At 29.6% G+C, this 19,450-nt stretch overlaps 1 protein-coding gene across 1 annotated transcript; it reads right to left on the bottom strand.

The window, feature by feature from the left end:
* Positions 1-6,359: 6,359 nt before the first annotated feature.
* Positions 6,360-8,982, bottom strand: LOC110692760 (protein ODORANT1-like). The gene is made up of 2 exons (XM_021869825.1): positions 8,468-8,982; positions 6,360-7,475 (listed from the first exon to the last, which is right to left on the bottom strand). Exons 1-2 carry the CDS (start codon positions 8,728-8,730, stop codon positions 6,818-6,820), a joined length of 921 nt encoding a protein of 306 aa, XP_021725517.1. The 5' UTR covers positions 8,731-8,982; the 3' UTR covers positions 6,360-6,817.
* Positions 8,983-19,450: the final 10,468 nt, after the last annotated feature.

The raw sequence follows: 19,450 nt of genomic DNA, 5'->3' as shown, positions 1-19,450 counted from the left end.
TATTTGACTTAAAACCCACCACGAACTAATTGCATACTAAATTGGCATATAGCTTTACATTTTTGGTTGTCAAAACACGTAGTTTTTTTTTTTTTTTTTTTTGTATGAGTTGTAGCACAGATGGCCAAATTCTAAGGCCATTGAGTTAGGATAGAAATTAGAGGTCCACATGAAGTGTATAAACATGATTATGAAAAATATAGAAACTAATAATAATAATGGCAAGTACTTTAGTTAAGCACTTTGCAATAATCTTCCTTCCTGGCACAATGGCATTCTGGCACTTTGCAAACTCTCTTTAATTTAGCTTTGTAGATAGTGTGTATGCTATTGTTATTGTGTACGTTATTTACGTGTTTGTTTCTCCATAACATTATAATAAAAATATGCTATCATTGGTGTTTACTTTGGCACCCAAACTCGTCTTGTTTACTAAGTGGGGATTGGGGGATCATTAACCTACCAACCCTCATTCTGTGGGCCACTTTTGTGGAGATTTCTCATACATCCTCCTAAAGTTCTAAGTGGATTAATTGGTCCATGTATAGTAAATGCAAGATTTAATAATACTCCATCTGTTCCATAATGTTTTTCAGTTTTCAGGAACTTAGTTCTTAGTTTCACGTATAGTAATGTGTTTGTGTCGGGTTGTGCAATGGGCCGCCTTTATTTGGGAGAAACATATTGAGACATGGCATATCCTGACCTGGCTGGCATGACAAATTAAAGCACGCTAAAATTAATGAAATTCTGCTTAGGCACGCAAACCGACACAATGACACGTGGGCCCACCTTTAGAAAATTTCGACCCGACATGACAAGAAACTCATGGGCTGATCCATGGGATGCTTTTACTAAACCCAAAGCATGTAGGCTCGGCACAAGGCACGACCTGACACGGCCCAAAGCCATCTTTAGCTAGGGCCTTGCCTAACCAACTAATGCTCCATTCACCAAAGAAGAACCAGGTTCAACTCAATGCCATAGTTGGCCTGCATAATTTTATTTTTTTTACCAATCGAAAGGCCACAACCTATAAAAAAAATTAAAAAATAAAACTAATTTTGATAACAATTATTCAAATAAATGGTTTCTCCAAACCTATAAAATGCATAATTAGTTAATAATTTAATATGTATAAACTTTTGGTCTTTCGTATAATGTATTTATATTAGACAAAATAATACTCCGTATTTCATATAAATTATAAATATATATAAAAAAAACAAAAATAAATAAAAAAAAAGGAAGGATGAGGTCGATCGATGGGAATTAGAAATTAAAAGGATCGGAGACACTTTATTACCTTTTATCATATCATGAATGTAAATTACACATTATGGGGCTGTGCCCCTTGGCTTAAAAACAATGAATGAAATTTCATGTTGTTTTCTTCTTTGGAATGTAATGGGGACCTTATAATTTGGGTACGTATGGGGCGGTCCAACGTCTCCAATTCGACTGACATATGTTTTGTTTTTGCAACAATATAAATATAAAGTAGAAGATGATAAAAAGAATAATTCAAAATTTTATTTATGAAGAAAGATGAAATAATGATTCAATATTCCACTAACACCAAACATACAGTATCTCATCTTCAATTCTTGTTACTTTTGTAGGAAAGCCAGGTCATTTCTCCACAAACTACCCTAGCTTCAAGGGGTTTGTATAGTAGGACCATTTTTCTTGGCATGCTTTCATGGGTTTTGACTTAAACCGTTTTGTTCTCAATTACTTCTTAAGTCTAATTCTAACATAAGGGAGTGCATCACCCTGCATTCCACTCTTGTTATCTTGTAACGTTAATGTTGCGGTCAAGTTGAGGCAGGAAGGCTTCGTTCGTTGCTCAATTTAATGCACTTTTTACATCTGTGGAGTCGGATGTGTTCTATTTACATACCTGATTTTTACTGATCTGATCGTATCTAATCTTATCTGAACTTATTAGCTCTTATTAGAACTTATCTGAACTTATCTTATACGAACTTTTTAACCCTGAAATAAGTAGAATTAAAGTGAACAGAACAAGGCCCAAGACTATCATACCCCCACACTCGTATCAGTTATTACTTTTTTCAAGTCTATGTTCTAAAATGTTCTTTCTACTCATAGTAAATTTAGGATGAAAAATCACTATTGCGATAATTAATAAAGAATTAAGAACAAAAAATGTATACTTCCATAAGAAAGGGAAATTGAAATAAGCCATTAACTTACTATGTGTATTATGATAAGTTGCTTTTGGATTGATATAACAAAATTTGCAAATTAAGGCATAAGAGCATGCTAAAGTTATTAATCACGTTTTTAGCTTAATTTGTGTATATACTCAATTATTTTTCTACTCCCGTACTAACCAAAGGAATTTTTTAACGTCATCAATAAATTGTTACTATCAGTAGCAAATTGGATTCTCATAATTAAGCATCATTAATAATATTTTATATCATTGATAATATAATAATGGATTAATGTAGATCTTAATTATGTAATAATTGCTCCTTAACATTCATCAGCCTCTTATCATGCTTAGGTAAGATAAATAGTAGTTTTGTATGAATTAAGCTTGTTGGTGAATAATTGTACGTACTAGCTCATTAGCAACTATAGTTGTGTGGTCATGATGATGCAACCAATTGCGAAAGTTGGTAGTTATAAAATTCCATAAAAGAGGAGAAAATAAAGATTTAACTTAAAATTTATACTTTGTTTTCATCATTAGTTTGAAAAAATTAGTGAGACGTATCTTATTATATGTGATATGATGTGTACTTGCTACATTGAGTGGATCCGAATTGATACACTATCTTTGTCAAAAAAAAATTGGTTACTTACAGTTTTAATTTCATATGTTGCACATCTTATCTTGATGTGGACTTAGCTAGGTGAGTGTACGTAGAATGTAATTCTACCTTTATATAGTTAGTATATGAACCATGTCCACAATTATATGTCGCGCTATGCATCCTCTCACGATCAAGTGCAAAAGAAGAGTATTTTATGTCATGGTGTATGTTGGGTGTTATGTAACGTTCGATTAATATTAGATTATCATCATCTACTATGTAATAAGCCTATGACTGCTATGAGACACCTCTAACTGATTAATCGTTTATATGCAACACAAACAAACTTTTATGTTTTCAGGTGTTTACCTATGCAATAATATTAACAAACTGAACATCTTGAGATAGAGAAATTCATTTTTATCGAAAAAGTATGTCTTCAAGTTGGTTAACAGACATCTACAGTTCTACACTAAACAATAAAATAAAGTATTGATCTTCTTTAATATTATTGTTCGACCTTCTCACACGCTATGACTATAAGAGTGTGTATTGATAATATTATTGCCCTGTGTTATATTGTGTAAGCTATTAGCATGAACATGAGTCTCATCAACTTACCGTCCGTGATTAACAATTGCCAAAAGCTAACAAATCTACCTGATAATTAATTTGGTGCCATAGAATATATTTTTGATGTACTACGTGACAGTTTACTATGATTATACACCCCCCACTTTGTCGGAAACAAATACACTTACTCTTATACAACAAATATATACCCGAAATAATTCCGTGATTCGCCAAAAGGTAACGCATATAATATGGGGTAGGCCTTGAAATGAAAACTGACCAACGTTAATTATGTGTGACAAAATTAATTAAATTAATTAAATCAATTGAAGTTACAGCTTTAATTCCTATAATTGTCTTGTTATACTATATAGTACTTCATCATGCTATGATTATGTCACTAAGTACAAAACTATAGGTGATTAATTAAGTTGAAAAAAGATGACTTTGGTTGCTTAAAGCGCAATTTATGAACATATAGTATTATAGATTTATAGTGTATATTTTTTTTTATGACGAAAAAGTATGCTAAAGTCCTTATCCTTTATAATTGAGTGGTATAATTATTAGTAGTAGAATAATTCAATGTACACAATGCCTTTCCCAAACAAAACTAAGCTAGAGATATATGCAAAGTATTTTAAGAAGCCTTTATGTCACGAAATTCATCATTTCTGAGTTGTAAAAAAAATCAAATGCATAAATTGTATGAATAAATTTCAAATACTTTGAAGGAAAATGAGTAAGAAATATTCTCTCCGTATTTGAATAAATGAAACTTTTTTATTTTCCGTCGTGTTTAAATAACTAAAACATTTCTTTTTTTTAGTAACTTCCATCTATTTTTAAATAATATTTTAATAGTTTTTTTTAATAATATTCTATTAATTAATGGTTTTCACAAAACCCCTTACTCTCTTTTCTTTCCTCAAACTTATACTCTCCTTTTAATAAATTCAACTAAATTTCCGAAAACACTGTAAAAGTCAAAATATTTCATCTATTTAAACACAGAGAGAATACTCGGTACATACAATAATGTTAGATTTCTCACAAGCTATACCCAAATTGAATCTTTATGACTAATTTAGAACTCTTGCAATTTTGATACACGTGTGTTACACAATTATTTAACCGTTGATAATAAAGTTCCAGGCTATAAGTACATATGAGTATGAAATAAAACTTCACATCAATGTCCTTGTTAGTAGAGCGCAAATGCATTTGAAAGACAATATTCTACATACATCACAATTCACTAAGAATATACGATAGTACTAATGCTTCAATTGAAAACCTTCAACTTTATCTAGAATTTAATTTTCATGGTACCACTACTTCAAAAATAAAAATCTTGCTTATCATGTGGTCAGCCCACAAATAACAAAACCTTGCATATACATCATCAATAGATGACACATGTAACACAAAGCCTCTATGCTCACAAATTAATCCGTTTTAAATTACATGTAACATTTGACTTCTCAAAATTAAATTTTATTTAAAAAATTTGACCTTATTTGTTAATATAATGCAATGTCAACCATTACTCAGTAACACTAACAAATGACATGCGTTAAACTAGTTTTAAAATGATTTATAAATATACATCATATCATATCAGATGTTACACTTAATTTGAGACAGATTATATGGAGTAATTACGTATCTATGGTTATGGAGCAACCACAAAAAATAAAGTAAGCACAAGAAAAGAAGGAATGGATCAACCAATAAAAATGCTGGAATTTATGTAATGGAGCATGCATAGAAGTAAGTCCTAGTATATACTCTCTAGAGTTAACTAGGTAGTGCCACTCAATTAAAATAAATATAAATTGGTAAAATCCATTGATAGATTGATAATGATAGATCGTATCAAAGTTGGGGTATGTTTTGTTAGTGGCGAACTTAGGTAGTCGGAAAGCTACAATTATTATTCACTCAAATAAAGTTTTTAGCATATTAAAGTGGCATGACAGACAGTCTAAGGGTTAATTATGAAGATAAATTAGTTTAATTAGACAAGCACCAATTAATATGATTTGCTACTGTATCTATTTATTAATGCGATGTTGATTTGTTATTTATTTCTTTTTCATCTTTTTTTTCCACTTTTTTTGTTTTATTTCTTTGTGTATGTATTAATTGTTTTTAAACAATAGTTAATATATATGTAGCCTTTTGCATCACTATTACAATAATGTGTCGTGTAAACACACAAATTCTCCCCCCACATCACACCCTTTAATAAATAAATAAGGAGTAACTAAAAAGAACAAAAACACTTTTCTTTTTTATTATTTTTTTATTTAATAGGCAATTTGCCTATACATGCATCCTAGTAGTCTCCCCAATATTGAGTTCTATTGTATGTCAAAATATATACTATTATACTTGTATTCTTAATCAATCAACAAAAATAAATTAGTCAATTTCCTCGTTATAACTCCTTCTATAAGAAAACATACATGAGTAAGTTATAAGTACGTCTCAATATTAAGGCAACATAATAAAATGTGTGAATGGTGTAGAGCCCAATATCAAAGGAAAAATTACAATCCATTTTCACATGAGAGGTGGGCTATTATTATGTGCCAATAGACATTTATGGAAAAATAATTGTCAATTTGGAGATAAGATAGGGTTACAAGGATAATTATAATGTTAAACTCATTATTGATACAGAACCAGCTATCAAACGGGTCTTGATTATACATACTCCCTTTGTGTTTTAATAATTGCTACACTTATCAAATGTGGCCGTGTTTTAATATTGTCTATTATTGTATAAAGTTTGATCTATAAACCATGCATCCCATCTAAAGTAAGACTAGGTTTCAAATCAATCGCCATTTAATAAGTTCCTCAAAATGATAGAGATCCTCTCATCAAATTCATGCATGTATACACATTAGCACTTAAATGAAAAATAATTTCAAATCAATATTTAATTTGTATAATTGTATTACTTTATATACAACACTAAACATATAATTTGTTTATAAAATGACAACAAATATTATTATCATTATTATTCATCATGGTAGGTACATAATTTATGTACAAAGGCTTTCCTTTGCACAGGAAGACAACGCCAAAGGGGCGCCTCATCAACTTTTTGAACAATAATTTACAGGCACAATTAATTAAAAAAAATAACAAATAAAAAGTGCACTATTTTCAGTTTTTTTCACTATGATGTACTCGTATCACTTTGGTATGGTATGATATTCTCACATATGGTTGGCTAAAAACAACCACCCGAGAAATGAAAATTAATTAACCTAATTTGGAAACATGCTACTTAATTTTGTAGCATCATATGTCATACATGCATGTACGTACATACGTGTTTTCCCGGTGGTCATCTTGTACGTGTGCGTAGCTCGACTGTTGTTTGATTGATTACTCCCGATAATGACCCAAACCATCGCGCTAATTAATTATCATTATTATTGATTGTTACCCATTTCTAACACATCCATTGTGTTCATAATTTCAATGTCATTGAAACAATCAAGCCCGAAATCTTGGATACCAAAATCTTGACAATCGAATAGCCACGAACAGTTATCTTCCCATGTAGGCAAGGTAATGGTATTAGCAACATTATTGCTTGACAAACAAGTTTGATCACTATTGTACGAGTAAGGCAACTCCAACGGTGTAACATCGTTGTCATCCCATAAGTAATTCATTAGCGCGTTATCAATGCTAATGCCTTCGATTAAGCTCGAAGTGTTAGGCTGATCATTATTAACACTCGAGCTATTCTCTGTCGGAGGGCTATTATTGTTAGTAATGTCCTCCGACATTGAATTAATGACCGACATGCTATTAGCTGGATCGCTATTGGCTGTCTCTAATGATGATGACTGGGTTTGATTTAAGGACTCAGCCGTGCTTATATCAGAATTATTATTGTTGTTAGAAGATGAAGATGATTGGTTTGGAATAATTTGATTATTTGGGGATTGATCTTTGTTTAAAGGTTCATGGGTAACGGGGTCAATTCCCATCTTAATAAGTTTCTTCTTAATATGGGTGTTCCAATGATTCTTGATCTCATTATCCGTTCTCCCCGGTAATCTTGCAGCAATTTTGGACCACCTGAAATATGATCAAAATTATCAGTAATTAGTTTCGTAATTAGCAAAAATGGTTACATAACTTTAATTTACGTCATTGTCATACATACTATATTTTCTACACGGGGCAAAAGGTTAAAATAAAGAAATAAAAAGGAATACAAAGAGAAAACTATATTCCAAAAAGCTCCGAATTAAAAACCGCCAAAAAATCTAAACAAAGGGATTTGAAAGACAAGCTTTTTTAAAGCATTGTTATTATTTATAGACACCAATCACATAATTAATTAATATCATTGTAACTTTTGTAAGGCCATTATGTCATAATTTACAATAAATTTAATCGACAAGAAACTATGTGCTACTCGTAGCTAGTTAATTGTCATGGTCATGCAAAAGTTAGGTGATTTGGTTACTTAAAAGTTACTTCAATAAAGAATACTTATCTTGCATATTCCATATAATATCACCGTCACAATATAAGTTGACGGTGAAAAGTTACCTATGTGTGATTTTAACTTTCACGTTATTAATTTATTCCTAATTTAAATTACGGTATTAAGACAGTAATTTTACTTTGTACTCCGTACTAGCTACTAGTCAAGATTTTAATTTAGAGACAATTAACTTAAGCAAAACATATTTTTATAGTCAAATGAATAGCAACAAATTTTAGACTTTTGCAATTATTATTTGTAATAACTTCATAAACATTTCTAAAAAATGTCATTATTTTCAAACCATAAGATCTTTTCAAGGAACATAATTAATATGGTGTTTTCATGAGTACTCGATTACAATCTTTCACGATTTCACTTTAACCATGATTCTTTTTATTATTGTATTATCTTAAGAAAAGGTAGACTTAATTAATTAGTATCATTACAATTTTGTACATTTACAATTTTGTATAGTTATTCATTCAATTAAATTACAAGGCACACATTGTTTAAATTTATGTTACAAATAAAAAACGAGACTTGTGCATGAATACCGACGTAAAAATAATGTTACCTATTTCCAAGTCGAGCATGAAGATCAATAACCAATTGTTCTTCAGCATCACTAAGAAGGCCACGTTTCAAGTCAGGCCGGAGATAGTTAGTCCACCGGAGACGGCAGCTTTTACCGCAACGCCGAAGACCGGCGAGCTTAGGGACAGCCCTCCAACAACATTGCCCATTAGTGAGGATAAAGTTGATAAGCTTTTTATCTTCCTCAGCGGTCCAAGGGCCTTTTTTAACACCTAGTTTGTCACAACAAGGTTGTCGTCCCATAACGCGTATAATAAAGCACCACCACTACCACCACCGCGACTACGACTATGACTATATGCTAGAGAGTAGAGAATGAAATAATAAAATGAAAGTGTTATGTTGTAAGCTCTTTCTCCTTGCTAGAGTTGGAATAATAATAAAAACTTGTAAAAGAGCAAATGAGTAATGAAATGAGGATCACACCAACCTATATATAAAAAAAATAAAAGGATGACTTTGTTAATTTCCTCTTGTAATAAAAAGTGGTACCAAAATATTTATAAAATTTTATGAGACAAAAGATAAGACCCCACCGAGGTTTACTTGAAAGGTGCTTGGGAACAACAATCTAACTTCTTCTGGTGCTTCAACTTCTTGGTCCCACACCAATAGTGCGAATTGGGGTGACCCAACTATAGACCTACAACATGTTTTTGCATAAAGTTTTTTTTTTTAATTAATATTTTTTAAAAATAATATTATGTTAATTAACAATTACTAAAGTCTTTATTTTCGTTTAAGTGAATGTTCTGATTTATTGTGATGAACTGAAGTGATTGGAGTTGAACTGAACAAAACTGAACTGAATTGAATAGAGCTTAAATGAATTATCTATGAGAGAAGAAAATTAAGAAGTGAACTGAAATAAACTGATTGAAGTTGAACTGAAATTAAGTTGAAAATAATAGACCCTAAATTAGAGCTATTATTTTTAATTTGGTAAATACTTCACTATAGCTGAAAAGTGTGTATGAAATTGATAAAGTACTTAGGCCCTGTTCTTTTGAGCTTCTGGGCAGAGCAGAGCAGATTTCAGCAGAGCAAAGCAAAACAGAGCAGATTTCAGCAGAGCAGAGCAGATTTCAGCCGAGCCGAGCAGAGCAAAGCAGATTTTATTATTATTATTATTATTATTATTATTATTATTATTATTATTATTATTATTATTACTACTACTACTACTACTACTACTACTACTACTACTACTATTACTACTACTACTACTACTACTATTATTATTATTATTAAATATTAATTATTATTATTATTAAATATTAATTATTATTGTTATTATTATTATTATTTTTATTAATAATTATTAATAATTTATTATTATTATTAAATATAATAATTATTTTTTATTTTTTTTATTTTTTTTTATTAAATATCAATAATTAATTATTGTTGTTATTATTATCAAGTATTAATTATTATTATAATTAAATATTATTTATTTATTATTATTAAATATTATTTATTTATTATTATTATTATAAAATATTAATTATTATTATTATTAAATATTAAACATTATTTATTTATTATTATTAAATATTAATTATTATTATAATAATTTAATATTAAGTATTAATTTTAAGTAGAGCAGAGCAGGGCAGAGCAGAGCAGAGCAGAGCAGATTGAAGCAGAGTAGAGTAGATTTCAGCAAAGCAGAGCAGAGCAAAGCAGATTTCAGCAGAGCAGAGCAGAGCAAAGCAGCTCTAGAGAACGGGGCCTTAAATAGTTATAAGTTTAACTTTGTGTCAAAGCTCAATTATAAAAAAGTATATTTGAAATCAAATTTAATTAAGGAGTAGCTTCATAACACAATAAATAATAACTGACCAAACTTATACTTCTTAGGAATGTAAAACATTAAATCGATTATTAACGAGGTCCTTTTTTCTAATTTGGTATAGACTAATCAAAGTAATACGTACTATTAATTATTTTAATCAATATATTACAATATTTATCAATTATTTGGTTAATTTAATCACTATATTACAATATTGTGGAAGTATCATTTTAGCATTAAAAAAAATTAGCATAAAATATCTCTAAAAAATCTTGTAAAAAAAATGTAAAAATAATAATTCTTCTCCCTGAATATAACCATGTACAATCGCATTCCCTCCGAATTTGAGCTTACTCAATCATAGCATCACCCATTTCGTCATCCCTACGTTTTCATTGGCTTTTGTTAAAGAATAGAATGTTAAAAAGCGTGTCTTATAAAAAATAAAAAGAAAAAAAAAATGTAAAAAAGAATGGTGCAACTTAACCATGGTTAGCGCGTAGACTAGAGACTATGGTCAGCATAATCTTTGGAAGATAATCAACTATCACTTTCATGATAGCACCTTATCTTCTTCGAGTCTGTTTGGCTAATTGATTGCTCCAAGACCATAGTTCTCTTAAGCAAGTTATTACTTTTTTTAAAAAAAAAATAAAATAAAAAATAATATGATGTATGACGAAAACTATAATCGAGTATTAAACATTTGAAACATTGTCGATCTAGAGTGAAATCCTATTGAGGTTATAACTTATGAGTTTATGTTCAATCACATGTGATGATTAGAGTCTCAGCGGGCATTGGTTTTATACTCTATCATATCACCTCTTTACATGTAAAGCTCTTGATCAATGTTAACTAGGGAATCGGATCTACTCAACAAAAAGTTTTAGATAAAGACTAGATAGAGCTCTAAAATTGATTTAATATTATATCAATGTGCATTGTAGATCATAATTTAGTTTATGCTTCTGATCCGATTTCTACATTGATCAATAATATGAATGTGATGACCTTGTAATTTTAAATGACTAGCTAGCTAACATGAATAAGAAATGTTCAAGAGGGTAGGGAATAACTCAAGCGGTTAGAGCTCACACAAGAAAAAATGAACAAGAAATATTGTCGACTCAATCTCAAGCAAATTCATGGTCATCACACTTTCAAATGTGGTAAATATGGCTACATCGTTTGGTACATGTACCTAAATTTATAATTAGGTGAAAATGAAGAAACACATGTTCTCCCCAAGTCTCTGTAATTAGATTTGAATATTTATTCTGTTTATTTTTAATTCATGAGTTAAATAATTGTAAAATGATTTACACATGGGAGCTTTCCAAATAAAGAGGGAATAAGAACAAAAATAAAAACATGAGCACAGTACATTACACATGTTCTCAACAATGCTCTATCGTTAACTCATTAATCCATTTATTTTCTTATTGGATCATTATCATTAGGTATAACTATAAGATATGTTTGACAAGTGAGACCTAATTAAGAACATCCCCATGTCAATGAAATCACATCTAGATCAAGAAATTAAATACCAACTAAATAATTAGTTCGTTAGAGACTGATTCATACCATTTAATTGTAATTAGAATTTAGACCATCCAGATGCATGTAGCAGCCACAAAATCAAATAATCCTTAAATTCTGAGCTATGGTCAATTTGTACGTACTAAATTATCAAAATATGTGACATTGTAATAAATAGGGATGGAAACTTTCAATATTAAGTCTTCGTTGAATCAATTATAAGGTTAACGATTTAACCCTCGTGAGACAAAAGAAGGAAGAGTCAAATATCATTTACGAAGGAAGCGAAAATGATATATAGAGTATACAAATTTTAGGGTTAAAATTTAGAATATTAAACATCAATTGATCACGCATTGAGAACACCGACTAATTAATTTAGTCATTAATCTTGAAATTAATACTATTCTAGAAATTATATTTTATGTTTAAAGTTAGCCGTAAAGTTGTATATTCGTAAATAGTGAATTAAAGAGAGCAACTCATTAGTTAGCCATTTTCTTTTTTGACGGCTATGCGTGCAATCTACAAAGTTTTTTTCCCGTGTATTTTTATGATTTCTTATGTATTATGCAATACAATAAGGTACATATATAATTAAAAAAAAAAACTTATATGTTTAATGAAATACTTCTTTAATATCCATATTCACCTTTTTTGTTAAAAAAAATGTTGAAATTTCACCAAAATATTACTATTGTATATATTATGATGAACTATGAATTGCAAGTTCTTATTTTATAATATCCTCTAAAAATTTTATCTATTAAAATTATTTATACAAATAGATTATTGATCAAAGCTCAACATCAATAGTCTCCATACTTGTGTTGAAACACCCCAACAAAAACACCATACTTGATGATAATATATTGATGTAGGCGTAATTTAGAGCCCTTTTAACTACAAACATAGAGCCTAATACTAACAACTTCAATTGCATCTTTTTTTAATAGCTAAGGTAGCATCATAATTTTATCCTCAATTTCATGATTTAATAAAATATTAAATCAAGAAAATGGCGTGTTAAATGGAATACACTTAAGGGTAGATGGCCACTATGAAGAAGTAAGGAGTATAAAGTTTAAGGATTGTTACAAAGCTTCCCCACACGGCCAGACGCAAAAGCGCGCATGCGTGTACATTGGCAAGTTTTAAATAGCCAATGAAATTGATTTTATAAGATTCACACTTTTATGCTTTGCCCACATATGCTTTGTTAGTGTTTGAACATTGGGAATTTGGCCCACACTAGCTCTAAATTCTTGACACTTGTTTTAATTTTATTTTTCTAGATTGTTCTAATGGTTAATCCGGATCCTTTTTTAAATCCGGATTCATATTTTAATTTTAGGTAACAAGGCGTTTAATTAGCGTGTGTACTGCTGTTTTACTTGACTGGTTTGATTGACTATTTTTATTGACTTTTAAGTTGACTACTTAAATAAATATAAATTGATTGATAAACTCACATGTAAGGACTTGTAAATCTATAACTATGTGTAATTATATTCATATAATTGAAGTGGTAAAAAAAACCCGTAAAAATTACTATATTTAAAATTTTAATTTTACAAGTTACTAGCTCTAAGGCTAGTATCTTTTTATTTTGGCTTATAGTCTTAAACGTCAACTTTTCAATTGATTTAAAAATCTAAGAAGTATGTACTAAATATTTTTGGTTAGTTGTTAGCTAGCATAACAAAGCCAAAACCCAATCAAAAATCCATTTGTCAAATTTTCCCACAACTTTTACATTTCTAGTTCTATAAGAACACATATGTAGAATTAAATGTGGTGATTGTGAATATGGCTTGAATATTCAATTTTATTCTTATTTTGTTTTGTGTTGATTTCAAGTTGTTAACAAAATATAGCTATAACTTTGCGGTATCAAGAATTCAAGACCAATTAATTTTAGTTTTGAACTTTTATATAATTAAGTCGTACATATAGTACTATATAGTACTACGCTAATTTCCAAAACATACATTAACTAACTTTAAACTAATAACTCAAAATTAGCAACAACAAAGAACAAGCTCTTGATTTTATTGGTATAATCATGAAGTTGTTAATATTTAATCAAACTGCATCTATGAAGATAAACATTACACCCAATTAGCCAAAACATTAGACAAAACCATAATCTTAATTATATCATAAAAAACAAAAAATGGGAGCAGTTTAAAACCCAAATTAGCAGTAATTGACTTGGATTACTAGTTTAGGCTAAAATTTCAACGTGGAGCCCTCTCCTTTAATTTGATTGTCAATGCCAAACTTGCTAGACATAACTTGATGTGCTTAGTAAGTCTTTTAATCCTAGGTTTGTTTTCAAAGTTATATCTTGTTTTTCCTCCTAATTAATTAAGTATTTGCAAAAAATTAGACTATTCTAACCATTATTAGCAATTAATAAATATAATGGCAACTGGGATTTTTATACATTAAAATTGCACGTATGTTTGACAATCAGCAACATTTAATTTCTTCTTCAAATAACCTAAATATATCCGAATTTTACTAACTTAACTTACAATTAATAAAATAATTAAATTACAAACCATGAAATAAAAGCAATTGGTGTTTTCTTTTATTGTAATTAACATAAAGTTATGGAAAAATTAATGGGTTAAATTAGTGACAGATGTGTGTAAGAGAATGACTATTACTGTTTTCTTACAGCTTGCAAGTTAAGACTTACATATAATAGAGAATCTTATATTTTTTGAGTGTATGTTTGTAGTATACAAATTGTATACTACAAGTCGTTGTACGTAACCCTAAGGGAATCGAGGAAGGAGCATAATTCTTAATTTAGTAACAATTAACAATAATACTCCAGCTTGGATGGTAGGCGATAATAAATAATGCTAATATCATAATAATGATGAAGTTGTATATGCAACATAGCTTAGTATTCCTTTGTTTGGCTAAGAAGTACGACGGATAAGATGGATGGGAAGAGAGAAAATATATCGTTAAAAATAGGAAGGAATATATGACATACCTTCCTCACAAAAAGAAAATTTAATCTACTCTACTCTTTACAAAAATATTTTTCCCCCTAGCGAAGAAATTTAATTTGGAACGTTGATTTTTCACAAATTAAATGTTCTCCATCAAAATAAGCAGTGACGCGAAATTACAGCTTAAATAGATGTAGAATTATGTCAAATTATTTTCCATCCCTAAGCTAGCGAATAAATTTAATTTTCGAAACTTAAATGTTCTCCATCAAAATAACTAGTGACGCAAAATTATAGCTTAGATAGATGTAGAATTACGTCTACCATAGGTTACTTAAAATAAGTAAATAAATAAAGAAATATAAGTACGTACGTACTTACTCGTATAACCTTGTGACACAAGAATTACAGCATGCCTTCTTTTTAAGGAAAGACAAATGAGGCTTAACTTGCCAATTAGTGAGCTTAATTAGATTAAGTAAAATATAATGTATGTCATTATCTTAAAACCATAAGAACACACCTGACATACACCTGCCATGTTCTTATAATGCCCCAACATTATTCGCAATGATTGATAATAAACCACGTCAAACATCTCAGATTTGCAAGAATATAAATACTTTATCTTAATGGAATCATCAATCAACCAAATATACTCCATCTGTTCAGATATAATTGTTACATTGTCCTAATTGTTCATAAAACATATTCCTAACGACAAAGATACCCTTTTCATCGCCCAATCTTTATAAAATATTATGGTTAACCTAATAAAAATCTTGTTACTTTCATTCATAGTTCGATAGGTTTTTATTTAATCTTTTCGTAAATCCTGATAAAACTGTATGTATATATGTGACTATTAGACCCGAATGAAGTATTGTACTCCGTACATTATAGTAATGGAGTAAATATATAATTATTGAATAGAAGTTCCTTGTAACATAAAATGTGGTCCAAAATTATATAAAACCACAATTACAAGAAAAGTATGGTGGCATTGCTTGTAAGATTGAGCATTGTCGGGTAAAACCTCAGCTGTTACATACTACAGTTTCAGTTACAGGTTCAAAATCTAAGCTTACAACTGGGATAACTTAGAGAAAATATATGTTGTTATTATTTTGTACAAGTTGCTTCTACTTAGGAATACCACTTATGTAGTCTATACATTTGACATTTTACTTTGCATACTCTTCAAGATTACCTTTTTTTATGTAATTTTTTTGGTCCTACGTACGATAGTTCCACTCATGATCTTTATGAAGCAATACAAGAACAAGTATCTATGACTCTATGAGAGCATATCATACTATTACATTATTTGCATGCATATATATATATGTCACATTTCCATACATTATTTGTTACTTATTTATGCTTATTATAATGATCTTATTTGAATTTTGATTTTAAGTAGAGAGTATAAGTGACTGTCTTGACATCAGTATGTGTCATTAAGTGTTACATTTAACAATCATTTTATAATACACGTGACCTTGTTTGACAATCAGTTATTGACTGTTACAAGTAATAAATTGGCTTATTTGACCTATTATTAATAATATCCTACTAGTATATATATATTTTTTTTTTTTTGAGAAAGTACAAGTTTACATATGGCTTATGACTTTTAGGTGTCTATATGTGTGAAACAACCAAAAATTAGTAGGAAAAAAAAAAAGATTACTGTCATAGACATCGTTTCCTTTTGGCTGAAGATAGTTTTCAAGTAGTTGAAATAAAGATTTTGAGATAACAGCTATATTTCAATTATAAAAAAATATGATACAAAATATTTTATAAATATGAAAATGTGAAAAATCACATTGGGGAATTTGTGAAGCATCAACCAATATTAAGATTATTTATATCGCAAAACCAACTCAATCAAAATCTTAAGCTAATGGTTGAAACTCTTCATATTGGTTGCGGGATGATTCTTCCCATGTCTATCTCCCGTCATAACTCATAAGTCGCATGACGATAACAACATCTCACTAGCCACCTTGAGATAGAGACCTAGCACAGGGTGAACCTTGTACCATACCCAACGGCTCAAGATCAGGAACAAAGAGGATGAAAGCGAATTAAAAATGACATATATGTGTCACAAAGGTCAATAAAGATATTAGAAAGTAATTAAGCTAGTGATCTAAGTGATTTGAAAAGATGAAGTAATAAGTTGATATAATTATTGTATGAAAATGTGGTTAATTTGATTAATAAAAGTGATGTAGAATGGAGAGGAGGCAGGGATTAATTAATTAAGTGGAAGCAAATCACATCTCCCGTTTTAGACATCTGTCAATCATGGGTAAGTCCGTGTCCTTAAGTAGTGATTAACAAGTGAATTAAAGAGCAACTTGCATAATTACTGCTTTTAAACCATTAGTTTAAAGACTAAAAGCGACTTAAGAACTACCATTGTTACAATGTTGTTGACTAATTACTACTAATTAGTGCTAAACTGCCGACAAATTATACTTGAGTGAACTAATTAAGATAAGGTATTATAGTAGTAAGAATTTTATAACTTCCATCATTTAATTATTCATATGTTAAGATTATTGTAGAATGAGGTTAAATTTTAATTACTGAGTATTTTATTATTTGCATTATTATTAAAATTTAGAATATTTTATAATTATAAGGTTGATTCTGATACCATGTTAATAGACCAACTCAACTAAAAGTTTAACCTGATAGTTAAAGTCGAAAAATATGTTTTACACTGTAACAGATTCAATAAGTCTCAAGTTTCACATTTCTTATACAATCATTGACTTAGTCAAATAAGATAAGTATCAAGGGCTAATCAAGTATTGATCAAGACCAATTATATAAGATGTAAAAATATAGGGAAATTCTCACCGGTGACACCCAACTTCCGTTTTTTCTCAATGGTAGAATATAATATTTTGGATTATCATTGGTAATCACCAATTAGTAATACTAATTTACTGGTAAAATTAATGAAACTTTTATCTAAGTCCTTACCCATGGTTACTATGTTAAGTGAAAAATTAGCTACGAAATGACTCAATTGCCCCTATTTATTTCCCTTAACCACTTATGTCTAATCAAATAACTTCAGGGCTTCATCTAGTATACTAATTGCAAGTCAGCTTGCAAATTCTGTTGTTAATCTAACTGGAAAACAATTGAGTATTGTCGCAGATCACGGTGACTCATTCCCTATAGCTGACCTCCTGTGTCAAGAACCTTTCCCTGGAGCATTTTGTTTAGCCATGGTAGTATTAAGAGAAATTGAGAAGAAGAAGAACAAGGAGTACGAATAGAATTGGGTTGTTTAAGGTTTATATAAAGGGGTAATTGATTAAAGAGGGAAAGTAGCATATAACTTTGGAGGGAAGTGATTTTTTAGAAGGGTAGGTTTGTAATTGTGTTATTATTAATCCATGGTTAGTCAATAATTAGGCAAATGTTTCATTAATGTTACCAATAAATTAGTATTAATAATTGGTGATTACCAATGATAATAAAAAAATTTGCATTCTACCGTATAGAAAAAACAAAAGTTGGGTGTTACCGGTGAGAATTTCCCAAAAATAAAGGGAGAATCCGATAAATAGGTTTAAATAAATAAGTTCACTTTATATGAGGAGAACAACGTCTAACACACCATATCTTTTAGAAATCTTTATCTTCACACCCTTCATAGTTTTTGTTGTTGTCGAGTACTCCTTACTACTTAAATGATGTTCTTTGAGTTTTAAATTTTTAGTAATTTACGCGATTATTAGGAAAAAAAATTGACTAATGTAGTGGTTTTTGACTTACCTTTTCATTGTAAGGAAAAAATTAGCAGAGAATGCGAGTTTGAATTTATTACAAAATAAAGATTATTAGTGAAGCTTCATATAGACTAAACGATTGAATGAGAAGTCTTAGAATTAGCCCCACCTAGAAAATGTAATAATATGGAGTTTGTGGTAAAGAATGAGTTGATAATTATAACTTGTGAAATTAAAGATTCAACATTTAAACAATTTCAAACAAGTAGTTGGGAACCAAACTGAACACAAGAATATTTAATGGTAAGTTTTAAGCTATATGCTACAGTAATAATACGCAAGTTGAAACTTCATACTAGTGTACAAGAAGTTCAATCTAGATAATTGTTTACTTTTCTTTACATTCGAGATAATGCAAGGGGGTAAATAGATACTCTGCAATTTATTAATTGGAAAATTTGCAAAATTGCAGCCAATTAAAGTTCGTATATTGTGAATTGTAGCCATTTTAAAAAAATTGCAAATCGCAGCTCAAAAGTTCGTATAAATTGTAAATTGCAGCCCGATTCAACTTTTTCATCGGTTTACATGTCAAAAAATCTTCAGTAAAGGTTTTAGGGGCCATTTTAGCCTTAGGGATCCGAATTGAGCTCGGAATTAGCAAAAAAATAACATAAGTGTCTCATTTTTATACTTTTCCATTAATCGATACATTTTTGTTAGGCAAAACGAGGCACTAACGTTATTTTTTTGCTAATTCTGAGCTCAATTCGGTCCCTTAAAACCTGAAATGACCTCTAAAACTTTAACCGAAAAATTTTCAACATGTAAACCAATGAAAAAATTAAATCGGGTTGCAATTTACAATGTATACGAACTTTTGGGCT

This window comes from Chenopodium quinoa, unplaced genomic scaffold, assembly GCF_001683475.1.
Source record: "Chenopodium quinoa cultivar QQ74 unplaced genomic scaffold, ASM168347v1, whole genome shotgun sequence".
In the NCBI taxonomy this organism is placed as follows: Eukaryota; Viridiplantae; Streptophyta; class Magnoliopsida; order Caryophyllales; family Amaranthaceae; genus Chenopodium; species Chenopodium quinoa.
The sequence above is the reverse complement of the archived record's forward strand: the minus strand, read 5'-3'. Positions and strand labels throughout refer to the sequence as shown.